This window comes from Theropithecus gelada, chromosome 3, assembly GCF_003255815.1.
Source record: "Theropithecus gelada isolate Dixy chromosome 3, Tgel_1.0, whole genome shotgun sequence".
NCBI lineage: Eukaryota > Metazoa > Chordata > Mammalia > Primates > Cercopithecidae > Theropithecus > Theropithecus gelada.
This window is the reverse complement of record NC_037670.1, coordinates 182,082,136-182,107,824: the sequence shown is the minus strand read 5'-3', so window position 1 is coordinate 182,107,824 and position 25,689 is coordinate 182,082,136. Positions and strand designations below refer to the sequence as shown.

At 53.1% G+C, this 25,689-nt stretch overlaps 1 protein-coding gene across 2 annotated transcripts in view; it reads left to right on the top strand.

Annotated features, from left to right (window-relative positions):
• Window positions 1–25,689, top strand: part of PTPRN2 (protein tyrosine phosphatase, receptor type N2) — an 898,882-nt gene that overhangs the window by 403,562 nt on the left and 469,631 nt on the right. For both annotated transcript variants that reach the window (XM_025379168.1, XM_025379167.1), the window contains exons 7-9: window positions 14,815–15,036; window positions 16,633–16,673; window positions 19,216–19,598. In XM_025379168.1, coding sequence (XP_025234953.1) covers window positions 14,815–15,036; window positions 16,633–16,673; window positions 19,216–19,598 — 646 coding nt within the window. The remainder of the gene's footprint in view (window positions 1–14,814; window positions 15,037–16,632; window positions 16,674–19,215; window positions 19,599–25,689) is intronic.

Sequence of the window (25,689 nt, the reverse complement as noted above, 5' to 3'; positions counted from 1 at the left end):
CTGAGCATTAGCAGGTAGTAGACAACACACTTACTGTATTTCATTTTCTCAGCAACCCATTCGAATGGGAGTTATTGACTCAGTTTCACACGGAGGAATCCTGAGGCTGGAAGAGGCTGGACAGGGTTCCCTGAGTCCCAACCATGGTGAATGGTGGGGTAGAGCTTGAGCCGGATTTGGCTAACTCCAGAGAACGCCTGTGTCTCTGCCTTTTCTGGAAGGCTGTGGATCTTTTCTGGAAGGCTGTGGATCTCTTAGGGTTTCTGCCCTGACATGTGCGTTATGCTGCCTTTTCTGGAAGGCTGTGGATCTTTTCTGGAAGGCTGTGGATCTTTTCTGGAAGGCTATGGATCTTTTCTGGAAGGCTGTGGATCTCTTAAGGTTTCTGCCCTGACATGCCCTGCCTGTGGCCAGCAGGACTCTTATCCCACCTGGACTGGCACAAGACCAAACATGGCGGTGTAGGTGCCTGTCGGGCTCCTGAGGGCCTCCCAGCCCAGCCCGGACTCCACACCTGGAACGAACCGTCCCACGGCTCTACAGCGTGGCTGTGGGGCCACCATCCATTTAGGTCCCTTTCTTTCTGTCCCCCCGTGTCCAGTCTGTTGGCAGACCCTGCTCCACCAGCCTTCCTAGCACACCTGGGATGCTCCCTCCTCCCCACCAGCCGGCTCCTCCCTGTACCCCCCACCTACCACCCCTCATCAGATCTGACCAGACCTGGCCTCCTGCCTCTGACCTTGTCTCAGGTCTGCAGAGTGGTTCTTGTAAATTTGTCAATCAGATGATATCCCACTGCTCAGAGCACACCACGGGCTTCTCAGCTCTCTCAGTAAAAATCAAAGCTCTTTGCCTGGTCTGTGAGACCCTGCATATCTGTGGCACCCCCCACCCACCACTCCTCTCCCTCCGTGTCCTGTTGAAATGGGAGAAGTTCCCTTGTCTCCCTCACAGGGTGTGCGATGGAGGTGTGGCTCACTTCTTCAATGCCCCGCTGCTCAAACCTCTAGGGGAGCAGACAGACAGACAGTCTGTGGGCTCAGACCCTACGGCAGTCTAGGGGTGAATGTTTACAGCTCCTAAAGCCCCAGTGGGCATGTGTTACACACCTTTAATTTTGCCGTCTATAGGTGGCTTGTGTTAGTCAGCTCAGTCAGACCCTTGTCTTATCACAAGGACAGAGGGCTTTCTGTATGCTGGGTTCTTGCCTTGGTGTACTGGAAGAATCAGATCATACGTGGGCTTGGAGAATAAGTGTACGGTTGTATTGAGTAGAAGTAGCTCTCAGCAGATGGGGGAGCCATAAGGGAGATGATTTTCCCCTGGAGTCCGGGTGCTCAGTGGCCTGGGCTCTCCTCAGACTGGCCCTGGCCACACTCTGCATCGTTCCGCTGCTCGATGACCTGCTGCTGTCTGTCGGTGTGCTCTTGTCCCACCAGTCGGTGGCCTGCTGCTGTCTGTCGGTGTGCTCTTGTCCCACCAGTCGATGGCCTGCCGCTGTCTGTCCGTCTGCTCTTCTGCCAACGTGCTCCTCTTGACATCCAGCCGCTTGTGTGCCTGCTATAGGGTCTTGGGGCTTTTTATAGGCACCGGATGGGGGTGTGGCAGGGGCCAGGGTGGTCTTGGGAAATGCAGCATTTGGTGGTGAAGGCAGGAGTGCCTGTCCTCACCTAGGTCTGTGGGGCTGGAGCCCCAGCCAGGGACCTGCCCTCCTCAAACCAGCACCTCCCTTCCCACTTCTGTATCATTTAAAGGGAACAGCTCTCCCCTTCCCAGTGCTCCCATATCACTGTGAACTCTCCACGTGGGGGCTGCATTCTGGACACTCTGGCCTCCTGTCTGTTCTTCCAGCCGAACATTCCAGGCAGTTTCTCTCCATGGCGTCAGTGCCTACGGCTACTCCCGCCTGAAGACAGCTTCCCAGGCCCCGCCAGGCCCACGCTCACCTCCCTCAGGCCTCTGCCGAAACTTCACCTTCTCAGTGAGCTTTCCCTGGCAGTGCCGTATGAAGGAGCAGTCCTCCAGCCCCCAGTCCTTCTTATTTCTTATTTCTCCACAGCATCGATCGCCACCAGACATTCTGTGCATTCATGGTTTTATTGTTTCTTTCCCATCTATTCTAACATAGATGGAAGTCACACAAAAGAAAGGACTTTGCTCATGGATTTATCTCTGCACCTTCAAAGGTAGCTGGTGCAAAGGAGATGTGCAGTAAATGTTTGTGGCAGGAAGGAAGGAAAGAAGGCAGCCAGCAAGGGAGGGAGGAAGGATAGGGAGAAGGGAGGAAGCATAGGGAGAAGGAAGAAAGGACGGGAAAGGAAACAAAAGGGAAGAGGGTGGAGGTAGTATTTCACCTCCCGAAGCTCTCTCATCTGTCCCTGAAGGGGAGGGCGTGGCTTATACCACCCACCACCACCCCACCCCAGGCAGAGTAGAGAGACTACCTGGAGTAGGACATGGGGTGAGGAGCAGAAAGGTGGGCGGTGTGGGCAGGCAGAGGCAGGAATAGACAGGCTGGTGGTGTGGGCAGGAAGGACAGGAGCGGAAAAGCGGGTGGTGTGGGCAGGCAGGGGCAGGGCAGTGACAGGCCCTGGCCTCCTGCGTAGGAGGCAGCATGAGGTGCTGAGAGGAACAAACATTGCTGTAAGCAGGGTGGGATGCACAGAATAATATTTCCCTGCTTCTCGGTGTTGTGTGGGGACCATTTGCTGCGAACCGGCGGGATAATTCCACCAGCACGTTGGGTTGGAAGAACAGAAAGGAGGCCAGAGTGGCTGGGGTGCGACCATGATGGGAGAGTTCACAGGACACGGAGGGAGAGGCGTGCTGGGTCGGGGTGCTGCAGATACGCAGCGTCCCACAGACCAGGAAAGAGGAAAACTTTGCAGGGCTCCGTGATCACCCACGTTCTTCACTCTGCATGACGGATCTCACCTCAGTAACCCCTCTAGGTTATGGTCACAAGGATGGAATTAGAGGGGCTGGAGATGACACTGAGATCTTAAGGAGAAATGGTCTTTCCCCGTAGATGCTCCTTGACCTTCCAGAAATGCCCACTGGTTTCTGGGCTCCAGGAGCTGGTGAAGTCTGGGACTCACCTGGGTTAGCTTTGCAGTGAAGGTCAGTGCAGGGGACACGGGAAGGTCCGCCTGCTGCGTCAGTTCCAGATCAGGGCGGCAGAGCTGCCACTTTTCGAGCTGCTGAGGGTGGACATCTCAGCCCTGCATGTCGAGGTTGGAGATTGGGGGACACTCTCGGTGAGCCCAGGTGCTCGAAAATGGAAAGTGCTCATCAGCTGAATGTCCTGGTTACGTTAGCCTTTACCAGAAACACAGCCTGGATTCAAGACATGTTTAAAAATCTCTCATGAATACATTGATCTATTTTTCTGCCTTGGCCAGTGCTCCTGAAGTCTGAAGGTGGGTCTCACACACACTGCCCCGCTTGAGGCAACAGGGGCTGCAGGGAACAGCGTTGTTGCCGGCCAAGCTCCAGCGCTCGGCAGAGCACCCATGGCTGCCTCCGCCCCACGGCCTCTTCCCTCAGATGACTGTGTGTTCTTATCATTCGTGCCCTTGGTGCCGCACTACACCACCTAAACCTGGTGTGTCTGTCATGAGGCTTAGCAAGCAGCAAAGAGTTGTTTTGCTTACTTTCTATTCTTATTTTTCATATATTTTATTTCTTTTATATTTAAAATATATTCTTGCCACTTTTTTTTGGTTCAGCATAACTTAGATCCCCAAAATTATAAGGTAATTTTTTTGTGTTTTCAAGAGACATCACTTGGGTTTATCTTTTTTTCTTTTTTTTGAGATGGACTCTTGCTCTGTCGCTCAGGCTGGAGTGCAGTGGCACGATCTCAGCTCCCTGCAACCTCCACCTCCCATGTTCAAGCGATTCTCCTGCCTTAGCCTCCCGAGTAGCTGGGACTACAGGCGTGTGCCACCACACCTGGCTCATTTTTATATTTTTAGTAGACGGGGTTTCCACCATGTTGACCAGGCTGCTCTCGAACTCCTGACCTCAGGTGATCCTCCCACATCGGCCCTGCAAAGTGCTGGGATTACAGGCATGAGCCACTGTGCTCCGGCCGGGTTTATCTTTTTAAAAATCAGTGAGTTAATTGGATTGCCTTTGTTAGAGATTAAAAATAAGAAGGGTATTTTTTAACCTCTTGATAAAAGGTAACATCTTATACATTTTATGTTTTAAGAGTTTATAATGAAAAGACACTGGTTAGATTTAAGTTTATGTCAATGTAGTTGTTAATTTCCAGGGGTAAAATATAGGCAGTAATGTACACATTGATGACATCGCTTTATAAAAGTTTGGGGGTTTTTTGGTTGGAACTTGCGTTCCATGTACTGTAATTGGTGCCAGCTTGGAGAGCAGACGCTCGTGCACTTGAGGGGAAGACACATGGCGTGAGATGGGGTGTCGTTCAGTCTCTTCACAGGGTCTTCACGGTGCATTTTCCCTGTGAACTGTTCGCTCGTTGTATCCATTGGTCAAGTCTTTCTGGCCTCCAAAACATTTTAGTGTGTCTGTGTTGGTGTGAGAACAATATTGTAGTCCTCAAGAAAACGAAGCTTTGAATTTTCTGTTGTTTCTCAGAATAATGTTTGTTTCCAGGCTTTGATGACAATAAATGCCCAATACAGGTTGGTGCAATCAGTGGGCAGTTTAGTGGGGGGAGGGACGGATGGAGACTGGGCTTTGACTTTAATGAGAGGTTCATATTTTTTTGAATGTAGGTTAATATTTTGGTTAATATTGTGGCAGAAAATAGTTTCAAAAATGCATAATCTTGAATTCGATCTTGAGCAAGTTGGAAGGAACCTGTCAGCTCGTGTCACTGAGCATCTAAGGGGCTCTCTGACTGCGTTCTTTGCTTCTCACCTAAGGATCGCAATGAGCTGTGGCAAGAGCTTCTCACGGAGAACCAAGTATTTGTTTTTAGAATGGATGGGAAAGGGCAAAGAGAGTGGAAAACTTAAATGATTTCTCATCATCGCCTTGTTTCTTGATAATAGTTATAATTTATTAAACACTTACAGTATGCTGGGCACATGCCTCACTTGTCACCATTTTACAGATGGGTAAAAGGAGGCATGAAGAAATTAGCGAGCTTGCCCAAAACCACAGACCACAAGCGCTGGGGCCAAGACTCAGGGAACGTGGTCAGCCTTTCTTCATGGGAGTCCAGCCTGGCAACTCCCAGGGCAGAGCAGCACAAGGATGGATGATCGGATTGACGGGAACTTTAACTATGTCTGTGGAAACCAAGGTCCTAGCTGCAGTGATGGAAAAAGAAATGTGAGCTAACACCCTACAGATTCTAGAATCATCAGGCCTGAGAAAGCATGCAGGTGGCTGCAGTCACAGCAGAGGAGCCCGTGGTGGGTCAGCACTGACAGCTCCACACCAAGCCTGGCTGCATCTGGCCGGGGTGCCCTGGCTTTCCCGCCGGGCTCGATGGCCTTTCTGCTCACGTTGCCATTTCTTCCTCCCTTCCTGGTCCACCACAGAGCCTCAGTTTCTCAAGGGTGGACCCCTGCCAGTTCCACAGACTCTGTTCCCAGCTCTCTCTGTCAATACAAGCAGGCTGTTCGTATGGTTGAGCGTGCTGCTCACTGCACCAGGCTGTACCGGGCACGGCTGCCCCTTCTCACCGTGATGTGAGGGAGGCCTTGCCCAGCCGTGGCATTCTGGAAACGTGGCTTGCTGTGGAATTTCCCCTTCAGAGCAGGCGCTTGGCCTCCGTGTGGGTTTGAGAGGGGAATGAGCATCATTTTGCAAAGTTCAGGGTGTGTCAACATGCCTCTTTCTTTGTGTTAAGCAGGACTCATCCGTGTCGACAGTGACGGTGTTTGCTGTTAGAAACACAGACTGCAGCCTCTTCCCTTCGAGGTGGTGGGAGAAGCACCAGCCTGCCCCGCAGGGAAAGGGCAAGCGCCCCGCCCCGGGACGCGTGGTGATGTCTGCTTGCTTGCTTGCTTTTCTTTTTTTTTCAGTCTTGTTCTGTCACCCGGGCTGAGTGCAGTGGCACAATCTCGGCTCACTGCAACCTCCACCTCCCAGGTTCAAGCGATTCTCCTGGCTTAGTCTCCTGAGTAGCTGGGATTACAGGCACCTGACACCAAGCCCAGCTAATTTTTGGTATTTTTAGTAGAGATGGGGTTTTACTATACTGCCCAGACTGGTCTCCAACTCCTGGGCTCAAGCAATTCCCCCGCCTCGGCCTCCCAAAGTGCTGGGATTACAGGTGTGAGCCACTGTGTCTGGCTGATGTCAGCTTTCTCTTTCTTTGGTCATTTTCCTGTTAGCAACACTGTAGCCACTCTGAACTGAATACCCCAGCCTGTGCACATCATTTTGTAAATCTTGGGGGGCTCAGAAAAGTGTATGTGCGGATCAGTACGGCAAAACATGATTCATTTTCACTGGAAATCCCAAATTCGAAAACATTTAACCTTCTTTGTTGAGAAGTCATGTAATTTTTATTGTTTCACCGTTTGTCAAAATATCACGGCCGGGCGCGGTGGCTCAAGCCTGTAATCCCAGCACTTTGGGAGGCCGAGACGGGCGGATCACGAGGTCAGGAGATCGAGACCATCCTGGCTAACACGGTGAAACCCCGTCTCTACTAAAAAATACAAAAAACTAGCCGGGCGAGGTGGCGGGCGCCTGTAGTCCCAGCTACTCGGGAGGCTGAGGCAGGAGAATGGCGGGAACCCGGGAGGCGGAGCTTGCAGTGAGCTGAGATCCGGCCACTGCACTCCAGCCTGGGCGACAGAGCAAGACTCCGTCTCAAAAAAAAAAAAAAAAAAACAAAAACAAAAAAAAAATATCACAACTAGCTTTTCAGCCCTCTTAGGAGACACAGGGCCTTGCAGAAGAATGGTTAATGGAACTCTGTTCCAAACTTGCCCCCGCACGGACCACGTCACCTTCTCTGGAGCTGCAGTGGGGTCGTCCAGACAGGCGGTGACCCAGGGCTGCTGCCCTGGGGAGCTCTGGCTGCAGCGGGGGCGGGGGGGGACGGTGACGGCTCTGCAGGGCTCCGGCTGCTGGGGGACGGTGGCCGCTCTGCTGCCTGGGAGTTCAGGAAGGCGGGGTCTGTCTACAGACACAGGTGGAGGCTCCCAGGCCTCACGGTGCCGGCTGTGCCAAGCTAGTGTGTGGAGCGCCCTTTTCTCTTTTTTGGGAGGGCAGAAGGGATCTTTGGACTTGGAAGTGAATTTTTCTACCACACTTGGAGGCCGCACCACTTCCTGCGAATTGTGACATCGGAAATAATGGACTTTGCCCCAGACGAGGCCTCTGGTCAGGTCGTTACTGTGGGGCCTCCTGCCCCGCTCACCTGACGAGGAGGCCGCTGGGCAGCCGAGCCTGTGTTCCCTGGTTCGTGTCCACAGGAAGGACCTTTCCTCAGCAACCTCCACTCACTGCTCACCTCCCTGTCTCCTTCCCTCTGATGAAATTCCATCACAGGGACTGGCGCCCGCTGTGAGCCGTGGCTGGGCTGACTCTGACACACATCGCGGCCAGTGCTAGGCGTGTGTGGGGACGTCCCTCACCTCCTAAGCACGGAGGACGCTGACTGCTGGGGACAGCCATGCCCGATGCCAAGGGCCCTTCAGGTCTCCCTCAGCTGTGCCAGCTCCTGCCGCGGGCTCTGGTGCCTCCTGCCAGTTCTCTGGGGCTGTTAGGAATTCGTGGGCAGACACTGGGTTTTCTGGGCTCCGCCTGGTGCAGCCCAGGACCCTGCAGAACGTGGGCTCTTGCCTGTGGCCGCCGACTTTTCCAGACACAGCTCTTCCTCCCCATCCCCCCACTTCCTTATTTCCATTTTCTTTGGGATAAGTGAGCCCTTTGTTGCCAGCGTTGGACCTGTGGACATGGACGAGCGAGATAAGACTGCCGCGATGGTAATCGCTGGGAAAGAAAAGGATCTGGGGTGGGAGGAGACTGCAGTGAATGAAAATGGAAAGGTTGCTCTGGGCTCGTGGCTCGGTGGCTCAGTTGCGAGGCTGAGATGGCTCTTCTGATTCTGAAAGCTACAATGAGCAGCACATTTTCAAAGCAGTACCGAGGGCTGTGATACGCACACACCTTTAATTCTGGAGCACATCTTTTATCTTCTCTGGGAAACAGCATGAGCCTGTTGGCGTGGAAGGAGCCGGGGCACGGGTGCTGTTGACCTGGGACTGTCCAGCCCTTCAGCCCTTTGTCACCTGCAGACAGGAGTGGCGGTGAAGACGGGCTTTGCCGCGGTTTTATGCATGTTTTTGTTTGTGAGAAAGTGAGATGTATTTTCCTGAGTTTGTTGCTGGAAGTTTTCTTTGAAGGCAGCGTTCCGTCAGTGAACGCATGGTGAGGGCTGATGTGTGGGGGTTGGTGGGCCCTGGGGGTGCGGAGAAGGGAGGCTGGCCCTCCCCTCCAAGGCTCGAGGCTAATGAAAAAACAAAAGAGTAAGCGGCCCCCATGCCAATCCCTGTGTTTCCCGTCTTCTGTTTTAAACGGCAGGTTTATGATGATTTAGGATGGCGAGTCCAAGAGATCTGGGTACAGCTGCTATTGAAACAGCAGTTTGTTACTTACAGATTTTGAGAGGAGGGGGCAGGCCACGCCACGGGTCAATACAGAGATGCACCAGGTTCAGTCAGGAGGCTGGGCGAGGGCAAGGCAGGGTCATCTGGGACAGGACTGCCCAGTTGGAATAGTTCCAGCCACTCCAGGGCCAGGGGCTGCCCGTGTCTGGTCCCTGCCGCAGGGTGACTAGGCCAGTGGCCTGGAGTGTGAGCCCACAGAGGCGGAGGTGGGTGTGGGCTCTGGATTGCAGGGTTTGCATGTGGAGAGCCTGCGTGGAGTGGGCGACTGTTCACTGTCTGGAAATTGGCTGTTTGTGGGAGGGGCAGCCCCCCAGGGTCAGCAGGGCCCCAGGTGTCAGAGCATCAGAAATGTGGGGTTAATACAGACACTTCAACCCAACGGTAAAGAAGCTGCCACTGTGTGCCAAGCAATTCGGAGGCTTTACTGTCGGCCGTAACAGGGGACTTGGCCACCCCAGCAGGGGATGTCGGTGGCAGTGGACGTCCAGCACGCTCCGATCAGAACGCCCGTGTCCGTCACACGTTTCGTGTACAGACTGACTTTAAACGACTCTGTCCGCTTCATCCCGTGCTACACTACGTAGACACGCTGCTGTCTCAGAAACGCCTGTCGTGGACGCTCAGGCCTTTCCGTCAGAAGGTCTTAGTCACCAACAGGAAGTCTGGAGTGGTGCTGGCGGGACTCCATTCTTCACACAGGAAGGTCAGAGGCTTGTGGCTGTGACGCTTTCCACGCGGGACCCTGGTGGGGGTGGGGTGCAGCACAGAGTGTTCAGAAATGAAGCGAAACACTTCAAAAAAATGTGTCCTTACAGCCATGTAGCAAGATGTCCCCGAAGAACGAGCTTCAATTAATGGGTAAAAGAGGCTGCACTGAAAAAATTTCCCCTCAAAGAACTCACGACAGGCTGCCAGTGCTGGTGTTTGGAAAGTCATACGAGTCTAGACAGTCCCAGACACTGACTCTTGTCCCGCGTGTGCAGTGAACGGGGCGCGTGGGTGAGTCTAGACAGTCCCAGACACTGACTCCTGTCCCGTGTGTGCAGTGAACGGGGCGTGTGGGTGAGTCTAGACGGCCCCAGACACTGACTCCTGTCCCGCGTGTGCAGTGAACAGGGCGTGTGGGGACCGGGTGCCAGCCCCACTGCCTCGACGTGGACAAGACAGAGCCCGTGCCGTGGGGAGAGGACAGGACGTGTGGCTGAGTGAACGGGGGTGCCACAGGCAGCGTCACCGTCGAGCCCTGTGCAGACACTGCAGGCTGCAGCCCGGGCCCGGTGACGCATTTGGCGCAGACAAAAAAAAAAAAAACTAAAATGCCTGAATTTCTTAATTTGTAAAAAGCAGAAATAATTCCTCCGCTTCTAGTGTAGAAGGTTGTGGCGAGATCCCTCTAGGGTGTAGGGTCGCAGTGGGATCCCTCTAGGGTGGAGGGTGGTGGCGGGACCCCCCTACAGTGGAGGGTCCCAGTGAGACCCCAGTGGGGTCCAGGACATTCTGTGTCCCCTCTGCGTCGCTCTACCAGTGTCGTTTAAGAAGGTAGAGACGTGGCCATGAGCTATCTTACATAAACGTTTATGAGGACAGAGATTTCAACACTGAATACATAAGAAAGTCAGGTTTTCCTTCAAAGCTGGGAAATGGGCCCGTCAGTCTTCTTCAGGGCAGAGTCTTTATTGCTGTTGAGGTGGAGTGTACACACGGCGAGATGCCCAGATCGCAGGTGGACATGACGATGCGCTGGACACGTGCGCATGGAACCAGCAGCCACGCTGCAAGGCACACCCTCACACCCAATGCTTCCTCCTGCCCCAGCCCCTCCTGCAGGTGACGCGGCTCTGGTTGCGCTGGGCAGACCTTGCCCATCCTTGAATTTCATCTTCCGTTAACAGGATTCGGTGGATTCTCTGGTGACCGGCTTCTCTCACTCAGCCTGACTGGTTCTAGGTCTGTCCCCCTTTTTCTCGTCAATGTGGTTCCTTCTGGCTCAGTGCTGGTGTGGTTGTGGCCTCCTCATCCGCTCTCCTGTTGCCGGGCACGTGGACTTTAGACTCTGTCTGTGGAACTATTAGGAGTCAGGCTGCTACCCCTAGTCTCGTTTAACTCTTGTGGTCATGGGTTTCACTTCTCTCGGGTAAATACTTACAAGTCCAATTTCTGGGTAACACGGAAGATGTCCTTTTGGAAAAGACTTTCCTTTCTCTGTTGAAACGTCCTGGTGCCTTTGTTGGAAACAGTCTCCTTGGAGTTGTCATCGTGCCACTTCCTGGACGTGGTGAGTCGGAGGCTCCAGGTCCCTCTAGCCTCTTGCGCCATCCAGGTCACACCTGCAGCTGTTTTATGAACCCTACCTTAAAGTGGTAATAAATTTTCCTTACTAACAATCAGTTGTTTTTTAGATAAAGTCAGAGGAGGAAAGAAGACGGTCTTTCTTGTTTATGTGACCAGTTGTTTTTGAGATAAAGTCAGAGGAGGAAAGAAGACGGTCTTTCTTGTTTATGTGACCAGTTGTTTTTTAGATAAAGTCAGAGGAGGAAAGAAGACGGTCTTTCTTGTTTATGTGACCACGTATTTGCCCTTTCGGAGCTTTTGGCTTCTCCCATAGCTCTGGGCTTCTGTCTGGTGTTTCTTTTCAGCCTCGGTTCCTCCCAGCACTTCCTGTGGCCCCCTGGGACCCGCTGTCCCAGCTTTGTTCACGTACGTGATATGAAAACGTCTCTCCTTCGCCCTCTCATTGGAAGGATATTGTCATTGGATATAAACTCCTGGATCGAGTGATTTTTCTTTCAACCCTTCAGATGTGGCATTCGTTATCTGTAACGTCAAATGCCTGACTATGCACGTTGTATCAAACACATTGTTCTTACAGGACACGTGGTGTGTCTGGCGGCCTCTGAGCTCCAGGACCCTTTCCATTCTTGTGTGTGGAACGTGTCTTCCCCCCGCCCCGACCCCAGCTGCTTCCTAGGGATCTTCTCCACCTCTGGCTTTCAGCAGCTTGGCCAAAGTTACAGCGTGCTTATCCTTGCATTTTATTATCTTGGAACTGAGTGACTGTCTTGAGTCCCTGAGTGAATATTCTTCCCCAGATTTGAGAGACGCCTGGGCTTTCTTTCAGGTGTTTCTTGTCCCGTTCCCTCCGGACTCCAGCAATAGTGCAGCGGCCTGGCCTGCCCCAGGGGTTACTGAGGTTCCGCGGAACGTCTCCCATTCCGCTCTTCCAGCGGTGATCACTTCTATGATCTGTCCTCAGATTCACAAACCGTTTCTTCCGTTATGTCCTTCCGTAAGATTTTAAAGTTCGGACGCTCTGCTCTTCACTTACAGAATGTGTATCGGATTCTGTTTTAATTACCCCACTCTGCTGAGTCAGTGGGTGCACCCGTCTCACCGTGGCTACGGCAGCTCCGCAAACGGCCTTATCTCCTCGCTGTATCATCGACTGCCCTATTCTCGATTTTCCATTCTGTTTTTCTGCCTCCTCCTGCATCTGTTGCTGCTTGTCTGAAGCGGGGGCCTAGACCCAGCTACCTTCCTTTAAGGGGCTTTTCCGGCAGCAGTCACATTCTTGGACGAGGCTTCGACCCTGTGTGCCTGTGTTTAGATGTCATTAGAGTTGGTTCATGCTAGTGGCGTTTCCTCTGAAGACGTGGCCTCTGTGTTTTCACCTACACACAAGAGGGGCTCTGCTATGTCTCCATATGGCATGCAGGATTCCTGTTCCCCGCACCGTGCACTCTGCCGCTGCCCAGCACTCAGCCTGGGGTGCCACTGTGGCCCTGTGTGCAGGACACCCTTTGCAAAGACCGTCGACCAGGTGCTCCATCCCTCCCTTCCAGTTGCCTCACCAGCCCTACCTTTGACCCCAGCGTCAGCCTGGGGGACTGTCTTGCACCTGCCCTTACACCTGTCCAGAAACCGTGAGTCGTGATGTGGATAAGTGCACGGCCCCTCCACTGTCTTCACTCGGTGATCTCTGCTGCTCTGCACGAGACGGCTGAGCCGCGTGGTAGCCAAGGGCCTGGGTTCCCTATCCCCCAGCACCCCTGCTTCCCCGGCCTCTCTGTCCCGGATCCCTGGGGGTGCCGGCCCTGTGACAGGCCCCCACCCTCCACCCCATCTTACTGGGCACTCATGGAGACCCAGCATTGGGGAGGAGCGCCCAGGTCAGGCACTGGGGGCAGGCACCCCCAGAGAGAATTTCTGTCGCTTCTTCTCTGATTATAAAAGTAATCACATTACTTTTATTTTACGTCATCATTATCATTATTTTACATTGTCATTATCAAGTGAACAAACAAGCAAAACACAGATGAACTGTACAGAGAGGGCCTGCGGTCGAGGCTGGTTTATGTGGGATGTAACCGGAGGCCTCCACCCACCTTCATCACAGCGAGGGGCTTGGTCTCCACCTGCACTATTGGGAGGGGTGGGGACATATGGAGTGTAAGGGTGTGTGTGGGGGTCTCAGAAACAAGGATAGAGGGTGAGGGGCTTCCCACCTGTGTCACACTCAGCCTAGATCTTAAGGGTCTTTTTTTGGAAAATGGCGTCTTCGGATGAAGCACGCTTCCACTATGTTTAATCAACAGTCGCGGCTTTTGCCGTCATAGGAGGGTTTGTCTGACATCCTCATCTCCTGTCTCTACCCAGGTGACAGCCGGGGGCGTCCTTGCCACAGCTAGAGGCAGAGGCTCACTCCAGGGGCTCGGGATGGGCCATCCACTGTGGGCCCCGAGTTCCTCCCACTCAGGCGTTCCTGAGCCCCCACAGAGCAGAGGGTCCCCTGGCCCCCAAGCCACTATCTTCTCTGTATTCTTGTTGTTAGCTAGCCTTCCAGCAGAGGCTTGAGGGGCTGGCTTTGGAAGAAGGCTGCATCTGGCCTCCTGAGTTATCCATTCACTTACAAATGTATTTTCACACACAGCACATGGGCAGCTGGGGCCACCGTGTCGTATTTAGGATGCGCTGGTGGCCAAAGTCTATGGAGGCTTTTCTCTACTTGTTGTAGCAGGAGAAAGTGTGGAATAACAATGGCTGCCCGCTTCTGTGGTGCTCTTCTGTACCAGGCAGGGTGTGCCGGGGGCAGTGTGGGGGGCAGGGTGTGGGGGGCAGGGTGTGCGGCCTGGGTGTGCTGGGGCAGGGTGTGCCGGGCAGGGTGTGTTGGGAAGGGTGTGCCAGGCAGGGCAGGGTGTGTTGGGAAGGGCAGGGTGTGCTGGGGCAGGGTGTAGGGGGCCGGGTGTGTTGGGCAGGGTGTGCTGGGCAGGGTGTGCTGGGCAGGGTGTGCTGGGCAGGGCAGGGTGTGTTGGGCAGGGTGTGCCGGGCAGGATGTGCCGGGCAGGGTGTGTTGGGCAGGGTGTGCTGGGCAGGGTGTGTTGGGCAGGGTGTGCCGGGCAGGGTGTGCCGGGCAGGGTGTGCCGGGAAGGGTGTGCCAGGCAGGGCAGGGTGTGCTGGGCAGGGTGTACTGGGCAGGGTGTGCCGGGCAGGGTGTGTTGGGAAGGGTGTGCCGGGCAGGGTGTGCTGGGCAGGGTGTGCTGGGCAGGGTGTGCCGGGCAGGGTGTGTTGGGAAGGGTGTGCCAGGCAGGGCAGGGTGTGCCGGGCAGGGTGTGCTGGGCAGGGTGTGTTGGGCAGGGTGTGCCAGGCAGGGCAGGGTGTGTCGGGCAGGGTGTGCTGGGCAGGGTGTGTTGGGCAGGGTGTGCCAGGCAGGGCAGGGTGTGCTGGGCAGGGTGTGCTGGGCAGGGTGTGCTGGGAAGGGTGTGCCGGGCAGGGTGTGCCAGGCAGGGTGCTGTTCTTGCCAGGCATTGTTTCTCCTTCTGCCAAGTGAGGGGGACACGGCTCATTCCATTCTTTTATCATCCGGAGGACATGGTGAAGTTGCCCAGCCCGTCTCTCTTCCTGGCTTGGTCATTCCAGTGTTTTCCGGAAGTCGTGCTTTCCATCCTCTTGAGCGGGTGGATGAGTCTGTTCTTCCGTTCTGTGGGCTTTCCACCTCCAGGGAACTGAACTAGTGATGGCCGCGGGGTCAGGTGGATTTGAGATTCAAGTCCAATATCCCAATATTCTCTGAGTGCCAGCCTGCATCTGGCCCTAGGTGGCCACTGCCTTGGGACGCCACAGATGCCGCCACACCCCTGCAGCCCGGAGGCCCTTTGCATTCGTCCACCCACCATGTCCACCTGTTTGTGTGTGCCCCTAGGAGCACGGATTCACACTCTCCTGAAGGACCTGCAGAGGCAGCCGGCTGAGGCGAGGGGCCTGAGTGACCTGGAGCTGGACAGCATGGCCGAGCTGATGGCTGGCCTGATGCAAGGCATGGACCACAGAGGAGCTCTAGGCGGCCCTGGGAAAGCGGCCCTGGGAGAGTCTGGAGAACAGGCGGATGGCCCCAAGGCCGCCCTCCATGGAGAAAGCTTTCCAGGTGACTCCAGCGCCATGGGTGCCCACGCCCAGGGGTGCTGCGGAGAGGGGAGGCCTCAGGGGTGTGCAGAGACCGCTGGCTCACCAAGTGCAATGTGGGCTTTCTGCTGGGGAGATGGGGATCTGTATTAATGATTTTTTATCTGTTTGAACTTTTGCCTCTAAAAGCTTTCTTAACAGACTAAGCCTACCAGAGCAATTATGTTGAACGGCAGATTGCTCTCTGTGAGGAGGTTTCACTCCTCCACGCTGAGGCTCAGAGTCAGGAAAACAGGCGTGATGAGAAGTGTTGTGTTTAGACTGTGTACCAGTGAATATTGTCAAATATTTAAATAGCAGAGTGAGAGGGGATCATTCAAATGTCTGTGCACGTTGGTCCTCTGAGGCCGCTGGGGAGGCAGAAAGCAGCCCCCTGGTACCCCAACCCAGCAGGCAGCCGGAGCCCTGTGGAGGCCCCGTGGGCCAGGTGGCACTTCTGTGGCCTGATGGCTTCTCGCAGCGTGGAGATGCAAGAAAGCGCCTAGCTCAGCTCCCCACACATGGCCGGCCCACGAGTACATGCCGAAAACCAAATGACAGACGTGCCCCTCTCTCCGCACGGGTGCAGGGGGGGCCTGCTGGAAGCTGGAAGCCTGACTTGGCTGATGGGCAGGGTGCAGGGGAGGGTGGAACTGCACCCTGGTAGGGCCTGTGTTAGGTGGCGGCCCAGTGGTTGAAGGAATCAGGACCCGCACCAGGGCTAGGAGGGACGTAGGAGGCCCTGGTGTGCGTGCTGTCCCCAGGGGTGACTGTTCAGGTGCCATGAGTCATGCACCTTTGGGCACTGCAAGTAGGATATTTATTATTTTATTTTATTTTATTTTTTTGAGATGGAGTCTTGCTCTGTCACCCAGGCTGGAGTGCGGTGACACGATCTCGGCTCACTGCAACCTCCGCCTCCCGGGTTCAAGTGATTCTCCTGCCTCAGCCTCCCAAGTAGCTGGGATTACAAGTGTGTGCTACCATGCCCAGCTAATGTTTTGTATTTTTAGTAGAGATGGGGTTTCACTATGTTGGCCAGGCTGATCTCCAACTCCTAACCTCAAGTGATCTGCCCACCTTGGCCTCCCAAAGTGCTGGAATCACAGGCGTGAGCCACCGCGCCCGACCGGGATACCTGTTTAGAGAGAAACATTGACCCCAGTGAAATAACCTAAGTCAGTGGATTCTGAAGCCATCTTAATTGTGAGGTGGTTTTGGTGAAGGCTTCACTTTGCTTTTTTGTGATGTGAACCGCTGGGTACGATGGGTTTTCTTGCCGTGAGTTAACATTGACGATCACGTGAAACCCACAGAGCCGGGCGAGGTCATGGTGGGTGCCTTCCCATCCACCATTTAGCTCCTCGGTCCCCTCCTCCCTCCTCTTTTGCGAAGTTTATAGAATACCATTTTGTGCTATAAACAGAAAAGGTGTATTACTCTATGGCAGGACTTAGTCCAGCATCATCACACCTCACCTTTCACATGGAGGGGTCTGCAATGGTCACCCTTTTTACGTCTGTGACACCTGTGATGACATTCTTGATGAGGGTTTTGGTAACACTGGTGTCTTTTACAGATGACGGAGTTCAGGACAACGATGATAGACTTTACCAAGAGGTAAGATGACGTTTGTGGTGTTTGTTTCGTGTTAAATGTGGAAGTCGGTAATCTTTTTTTCATAGTATGGGAACATTTATGAAATACAAAAGTTTTTTTTCCCAGAAAGTTACGGAGAAACCCCTCATAATCTCCAAATTGAAAAACAGTATAAAGAGAACATACAAAAATGGGTATATTTGGATACGAAATATCTCTTTTCAAATTATAACCGAATTTATCTATGGTACAAATACGAAAATCATGGTAAATGCAAAGAAGAAAATTAATATTTCCTGGAATTTCCCCCTCGCTTTGCTCATTTGATGCCTCCTGCATGTGCGGATTCCTGAGGGGTTCAGCGCGCTGGCCGCATGTGGCCATCTAAACCTACATTTAAATTGATTAAAATTAAATAAATAAAGGATGCAGTGCCTCGGCTGCACTGGGCTCAGGCCAGCGGCCTGTTAGTTGCATGTGGCTCATGGCCAAGGCACTGGATGCCACAGGCAGAGGACGCTCTGCCGTCCCAGAGCCCCCACGGGCAGTGCTGCTCCGGAGGCCGCTGGAAGAAGGGCCCAGTCACAGGTGATGTCCACGTGCTAGACGCTGGCCTTCCCCGTTAAGTCGGTTAGCCTCTTAGTTTCTCCCCCTTTAAGAACCTTTGGTCATTAATACAAGGCCGAAGGATGAAGAACCGTCCTAAGCAACAGCAGTGACGTTGAGTGGCTCTGGGAAACCCAGTTTTGGGGGTGGAGAAAGAAGAGACTTTGGTTAGTCATTCTCTCCTCAGATTCTCTTAGTGGTTTGTGGTTCCATGTGTGTTGGCAAGTACAGGAAAAAAATATCAGCAGTTCTTATTTCGAATTTCCATCAGAAATGGTGGGACCTGCCGTCTGAGCTGTGGTGGGAGAAGTGGGGCTGAGAAACACATTTCCTAATTTAGGGAGTCGGGGAGACCCAGCGCTCCCACCTGAGGGGCAGGGAGCGCTCCGGGGGCTGCCGTCAGCCAAAGACCCCCTGACTTTTAGACCACAGCCTTTTCAGCCTCCATGTGTGGAATTTTGATTTAGTTCTGTTTGGGGTATATTTTCAAGCTATTCTGTTTCTCAAAAAGGGTATGTGAGTGTTGTATTTTCTGACTTCTTATTTATTTAAAAACATCTTTCTTCTCACATGAAACACAATTTGACAATATTATGCCTTTTCCTAGCTCTGTTGAGTGACGTCAACGGCTACGTCCTGTTGTCACTGAGGATCCGAAGTTGAGCAGTGTTTTTATCACACTACTATTTTGTTTAAATTTTTAAAAACACAAAAGGAAAAGTTGTAATTTGTAGCCAAAATCGGAAAAATTGCCTCTATAGACCTTCCTTAATTTTCTTAAAAGTGTGTTTTGGCAAAGTGAGTCGTAAAGCGAATCAGATTTTCCTGTTTCCGTCTAATATAATATTGAGGATATAATTTCATGGTTGGAAAAAACCTGCCAAGTAGACATAAGACTCTTGGCACCACATGCACCAGAAGGTGTCCGAGGGCTGCCTGGCACGTGCCAGCGGCGGGAGCAGCCCCGTGTTTCTTAGGAAGCAGTGTGGGGGGCCTGGGAGGGCACCGCGCCCGGGGGTGGAGATCACGTCTTTGACGGCCCTTCGACCTGAGTTCCAGTTCTGGATCTGATAAGCATGACCTTTGTGATCTGGTACCAATAATTTGATATTTAACCTCTGTAAACCCCAGAGTCTACAAATTAAAGGTGAAACTCACCCTTTCTTTATGGGGTTGGAGTAGTAATTAAGTGAGAACCCACACAAAGCAAGTCCGTATCCAACACGTAGTCAGCAGAGGTGCCGAGGGGTTCCGAGGGATGGCTGGTCCGGGAAAAGGGGATCTGGCTGGGAGAGCGCTGCCCATGTGGGAACCACAGATCCCTCAGGTATCCTTAGAATCAATTACACATCCCTGTGACGTGCCCACTCGTGGGTTCATCGCTTTGTGCCTCCGTCTCCCCTTCTGCGAACTGGGGTTACTGAGGGTTCCCCGCCCATAGGCTTACATGAGGACTCAGTGTGTTCATGCATATAACACATTTAGGACAGCACCTTTGTGTGCTGGAAGAGCTCAGTCGATGCAAATTTTATTATTATTATTATTATTATTATTATTATTATTATTATTATTAGGTGGTGTTCGTTGCTTCTAGAGGGCTGGGATGAGATCTTGGTATCACACAGTTTATTTTTTAAAATATCAGTGCAAAGACCTACACAGACTCTACAAAATCTGATTCTTCAGAGAGGTGTGTGTGTGTGCATGTGTGTGAGGGGGTTAGAAGGGAGGAGAGAACAGCACGTAATTTATTTGGATACTCAGCACCCTCACACCCCATGCTCACCTAGATGTCATTCTAAATGTAGACTGAACACACTTTGCCTTCCTCCCCCACTCTCCTTCCAGGCTGCCCATATCATCCCCATAGTGACTCTGTCCCAGGCAGCCCTTGATTGCATGTGTCACCTCAGCATGCCTTTTGCAGATGTCCCTCACAGAATGTCCTCTCTGCCAGGTCCATCGTCTGAGTGCCACACTTGGGGGCCTCCTGCAGGACCACGGGTCTCGACTCTCACCTGGAGCCCTCCCCTTAGCAAAGCCCCTCAAAATGGAGAGGAAGAAATCCGAGCGCCCTGAGGCTTCCCTGTCTTCAGAAGAGGAGACTGCCGGAGTGGAGAACGTCAAGAGCCAGACGTATTCCAAAGACCTGCTGGGGCAGCAGCCGCATTCGGAGCCCGGGGCAGGCGCATTTGGGGAGCTCCAAAACCAGATGCCTGGGCCCTCGGAGGAGGAGCAGAGCCTTCCAGCGGGTGCTCAGGAGGCCCTCGGCGACGGCCTGCAATTGGAAGTCAAGCCTTCCGAGGAAGAGGCGCGGGGCTACATCGTGACAGACAGAGAGTGAGTAGCAGCCCTGGCTCAGGTCCTGTGTGCCGAGGGAGGGCTGGTCCCAGCAGGCTGGAGGTGGGGTGCCTCCTTGCTGTGGGGGATGCATATGCTTTTAAGTGTCTTTAACTGAATAATGGGGTGCAGGCATCCCTGGAGTCTCAGGCGCGAGGGCGGCCAGGTGCCTGGCCGGTGGCTCCTCCTGGTGCTTCTGAGCTGGGTTCCAGAGCTTGAGAGCCGTTCTCTGAAGTGCATCAAACAAAACCAAGCCAAGCAAATCCCTTCCTGGGTTCTTGGTCCTGACTTGTTATCTGCAGGCAGCGCCTGTCTGCGGGTCAGAATCACCTTCAGCGGGGGCCAGGAAGGCTGGGGTCTCAGGACAGGCAGGTGTACAGCAAGGCCTGGGCACGGCTGGCGCAGGAATGCGGGGTGGGACACTGCCCCGGAAACTGCTGCGCGCCGGACTCCTGCCTGTTAGGAAGGACTCCAGGTTTATCTGTTTTGTACCAAAGTGGCCCAAATATCCTGGTGTGGGCGCCCTTCAGAGGGAAGAAGGAGCTTCACAGCAGCGAGGCTCTTTCCCCACCCTCATGTCGATCTGAACTTAACGAGTCTCAGAATTCAAACATCATGGCCCGGCAAGGCACAAGTGGCTGGCCCGTTCTCAGGACACCCCGTTAATGCATCCGACATTTGATGCTTTGCTTTGTACAAGTTTTGTGTTTTCTTCCAGTGAAGGAAGTGGTGTTTCAAAGAGAAGGACGTGTCTGCCTGGCTGTACACACACCCACACGTGTGTATGTGTGCGTGTATATGAGTGTATGTTGGGTAAATGTGTGTGTGTGTATGAGTGTGTATGTGGGGTAGGCGTGTGTGTATCTGTGCATATGCGTGTGTGTATATGAGTGTGTGTTGGGTAGATGTGTATCTGTGTGTGTGTGCGTGTATATGAGCGTATGTTGGGTAAATGTGTATCTGTGCATATGTATATGAGTGTGTGTGTTGCGTAGATGTGTGTGTATCTGTGCATCTGTGTATATGAGTATGTATGTTGGGTAGATGTGTATCTGTGCGTATGCATGTGTGTGTATATGAGTGTGTTGGATAGATGTGTGTGTATCTGTGTATGTGTATATGAGTATATGTTGGGTAAATGTGTATCTGTGCGTATGTGCACGTGTGTTTATACGAGTGTGTAGCATAGACGTGTATCTGTGCGTGTGTGTATGTGACTGTGTATGTTGGGTAGACGTGTATCTGTGCATATACATGTGTGTGTATATGAGTGTGTGTTGGGTAGATGTGTATCTGTGCATGTGTGCATATGAGTGTGTGTTGGGTTGTATATAAGTGTTGGGTTGATGTGTATCTGCATATTTGCGTGTGTATGAGTGTGTGTATGAGTGTGCATGTCAGGTAGATGTGTATTGGTTTGTGTGTATGTGTGTATGAGTGTGCGTGTCGGGTAGATGTGTATTGGTTTGTGTGTATGTGTGTGTGTATGAGTGTGCATGTTGGGTAGACATGTATCAGTTTGTATGTGCGTGTGTGTGTATGAGTGTGTATGAATGTGTGTGTATGAGTGTGTGTCAGGTAGATGTGTATCGGTTGTGTGTGTGTGTATAAGTGTGTGTGTATGAGTGTGTGTGTATGAATATGTGTGTATGAGTGTGTGTCGGGTAGATGTGTATCGGTTTGTGCATATGTGTGTGTATGAGTGTGTGTGTATGAGTGTGCACATCAGGTAGATGTGTATCAGTTTGTGCGTATGTGCGTGTGTGTGTATGAGTGTGCACGTCAGGTAGATCTGTATCGGTGTGTGTGCGCGTGTGTGTGTATCGGCTTGTGTGTATGTGCGTGTGTGTATGAGCGTGCGTGTAGGGTAGATGTGTGTCGGTTTGTGCGTATGTGCGTGTGTGTATGAGTGTGTGTGTCGGGTAGATGTGTATCAGTTTGTGTGTGTGTGTATGAGTGTGCGTGTCAGGTGGACGTGTGTCGGGGTGTGTGTGTGTGTGTGTCGGGTAGATGTGTATCGGTTTGTGTGTGTGTGTATGAGTGTGCGTGTCAGGTGGACGTGTGTCGGGGTGTGTGTGTGTGGGTGTGTGTGTGTGTCGGGTAGATGTGTGATGTGGATCTGTTCAGGTATTTCTTCCTTGGTGAAGAAGCCCCTCTCGTTTTGAGGATTATTTGCAGCGGAGGTGGGAGCTGCCTTACAACTAGAACCCATCTGTTTTGCGGACTCTGCGAGCCTCCCAGTGCTCAGGCTGGTGCTGTGGCTGTGCTGGAGACACCACATTTCATCAGGGAGAATTAGCTGCGTATCATAATTGGGCAGAAATATTTTATCCTGAGCTCAAACCACAGAGTGTGTATCACAGCCAAATTAAAATTTAAGACGATTTTCTTATTATCTTAGTTGTATCTTTAGGTAAGTGGTAAGCAGCGGAAACTTGAAGCTTATGCTAAAATATGGACTCCGTTTTCTCAGGACTGCTTTACATAAGTCAGGACGAGCTTTCCCTTTTCCAGGCTCTTTGCTTGCATGTGGCTTCCCACGTGTCTGTCTGTGCCCTTGCTCTCCTGTTTGTAGCGTCAGGAACTTCTCGTGGGCTGTTCACTTCTTTGCTCTCAAGCCCAGCGGAGAATCACAGGCAGGCCCTAAGTGATGTGTTCTGAGGCTGTGTGTCTGCACCAGCAGGGCCAAGGGGAGGCACCTGCCTCAGCACTGCGTGACGCAGACCATTATCACAACTGATTCCTATGGGTGGTCAAATGCCCTGTGCTGCGGATGTCTCCCTCCCTAGGAAACACTGCTGTGTGTGTGGTGTGTCTTATGTGATGTGTGTGTGGTATGTAGTGATGTGTGGTGTGGTATGTGTTGCATGTGTATAGTGTGGTGGAGGTGTGGTATAGTATGTTGCATGGTGTGGTGTGTATTGTATGTGTGTAGTGTGTGGTGTGCTGTGTGGTTTGTGTTGTGTGTGGTGTGTGGTGTGTGTTGTATGTGTGTGGTTTGTGGTGTGCTGTGTGGTTTGTGTTGTGTGTGGTGTGTGGCGTGGTGTGTGTTATATGTGTGTGGTGTGTGTGCATGGTGCACAGTGTGTTGTATATGTGGTATGCATGACACGTAGTGTGTTGCATGGTGTGGTGTGTGGTGTGTATTATAGGTGTGGTGTGCGGTATGTTGTGTGTGTGTGTTTGGTTGCCTGTGTCTCCTCACCCTGTGCTGGAGCCCTCTTTTCTCCCGGAGGCCCCCACGTTGTGTTTGTGGACACTGCGTGGTTCCCTGCAGGTGTCCTGGGGACTTGACCCACCGTTGCTGGGGGATGGCTGGGGTAGGCGAGTGCCCCAGAGAACCATGTGATCTGGTCATTTTAAGGGCTTTCCACATGGGCACCGAGGGGTTCACCCAGACAGCGGGAGGCTGGTGTAGTTTCCTAGGGAACCTGCAGAGCCGACAGTCCTGTGCCATTCCTGCTTGTGGGCTCACCCTGGAGGGAAGGACAGCAGGGGCCCTGTCCGCAGCAGCCTCGCACTTTCTGGGGAAGGAGACCCATCACACTGGGTCATTTCCTGTCTGCACTTGTGAATTTCCAGTAGAAAAAAGCTAGGGTTTTTCTTTGCATTGGAGTTTATTTTCTTGTAGTGGGTTTGCCGGCCATGCCTTTGGGGCTGGAATATTTACCTCCTACAAGCAATGGGTTAAAGAAAAAAAAACCATCATGTTATCTTGGCTGACTCTTCCTTTGCGACTTCAATTGGTTGGAAGCTATCTGGTGAAGACAGCACAGCTTTTTGTCAGCAATTTGTGCCGCTGGGGCAAGGTGCACTGCAGGAGGTGAGGTCTCCGTGAGGTCGCCTCTCTTCTTGCAAAGAAATTGAGGTTTTTGCCCTATTATCAGACTAATAATTTGTGATTCTCTTGGGCAGGTTTTCACCAGATTTCAGCTTAAACCTGAACAGATCAGCTATTAATTTCCAAGACGCAGATGGCATTCTTTAAAACAGGGGGACTTTTGTGGTTTTGGTTGTCCCACAGAAAGGAGAGGAATGTGGTTGAGAACTCGGTGTCGCCTCAGCACCCACATGCTCTTCATGCTGAGGTTCAGGTGGGAGGATGGTAGGGCTCAGCTTTTCCAGGCATGATTTTCTCTCTCACATTTTCTGATGGACAGAGTAATCCTTTGCCATTTACATTTTTATCCTTTTTACAAACTAAAGGGAGTCTTGAAGACTGGACGAAGGGCAGGACAGCCACCCCAGTCCTCCAAGGACAACTTTAAAAAGATTTCACGTTAGGCTTCCAGGCGGAATCACAGGACGGACACCAGGAGTGGGGAGGAGGGAGCCCCTTACCTCTCAGCAAAGAGGAACCTGCCTTCTAAATCCAGAGACAAGAGCTTCAGAGACCAGAGCTCATGCGCACACGCCTCCCTCTGCCTACCCCAGACCCCTTTGGATTGGGATGTATTCTGTGGAACGACCACGCTGAGCCAGTGAGGTGGATTTTGGGGGAGTGAAACCTGTAGTCAGGAAAACACGGGGGCTGAGGCAGAGGCTTGAGTCTGGGGTGGCGGCCACAGTGCTGCTGGAGAAGGTGGGGCCTGGGCCCTTGACCCACGGAAGTCCGGTCAGTGGGTCCGTGGCAGCCCCGAGACCTGGAATGTGGCAAACGCCCCTGTGCCTGGGTTTCCTGGTCTCTGGAGTGGCAGCTGCGGTGTGTGGCTCCTGGGCTGTGGGGAGAAGAACTTGGCACAGGCAGAGCCGAGCCCGGGGTGCGTGCAGAGGAGAAGGCAGGGCGCACGCAGAGCAGGGCCCAGGTGCCCGGATGAGCAGCCTCTGTCAGCAGTGGGAAGAACACAGTGTTGCTTGAAAGAGGAGGGGCCGATGGATTTCCACGAGGGGAAGCTGGAGAGGTTGGAGCCCTGAGTCTTGCGGGGACGCTGGCTGAGGGAAGAATGTGCAAAAAGTGGCGTGGGGCACTGCTGACCTCTCCGATGCCTCTCAGCACTCCGAAGGGAGACAGATGCAGCTGCAATGTTTCTTCCTTCAAGTTTTTCTTATGACAAAACTTCCTTGCACCTCGGAGAAGGCAAGCAGCAAAATGGCAGATGGTGCCGGGCCACCGTTAGGGGCTGCCGCATGGGGGTTCTGTGGGGGTTCAGTTAGAATGTGGAATTCAGAGAGGCCAGCGAAGGAAGGGACCCGCTGGCCAGGGAGAGGAACTTTGGAACCAGAAGTCTGGAAGGAGGTGGGGGCTTCAGCCTCTCTATCTGCCACCCTCGGTGGGGGCCCTGGTCCCGCAGGTTCACCCCAGCCCCTTCCCCAGCTCACTGTGAGATGTGAAATGTGAAACCCACCGAGTCCTCAGGAACCACTGGCCACTCTCCGGGGGGCTGGTGTGATGGAGAGGAAGTTCCCATCCCAGTGACTGCCCAGGAGGCCTCACCGCTCAGGAGCCCCTCAGGGGTTCAGCGAGAAGAGCGAACTGCGGGAACCAGCGGGGCGTCAGGACGGTGCAGCCGGGGTCCGGGTGACGCTTCCTGCTCGTCCTTCCTTGTGAGAGTGAAGGAAACCCTGAGGATGCTGAGGATGGATTCTGTGTCTCTGGCACCAGGGCAGATTTCGGGAGTTCTGTCCTGTTCTTCAGTCTCCACACTGTGTTGTAACTTCCTGTTCAGAAAGCGTGGTCCTCACCCCTGCAGAGGCCCCTCCTGAGAGTGGACAGGCCCGGCCTTGTCACTGCTCCTCTTCGCTCTGTGGTCTCAAAATAATATCTTTAGCATGATGGATTTATTACCATTGAAGAAGATTTCAGGTAGGGTGGGAGTATAGCCCCAATGGGTAAAAATGGTCACGGTTGCTTTTACATTAGAATAGAAGAAGGCGAGAAAGGATGGCATGGGGCGGGGCGGGGCGGGGCAGAAAAAAGAGGAAGAAGAAGGAAACAAAAACTCCCAAACCTCAGCATCACCAGCAATCCAGCCCATCCTGCTGGGGGGCGGCCACGGGAAGCTGCGAGGCAGGGGCGCGGCCGTGGGAGGGACTCGAGGCAGGGGCGCGGCCATGGGAGGGGCGTGGGGCGGGGGGGCGGCCGTGGGAGGGG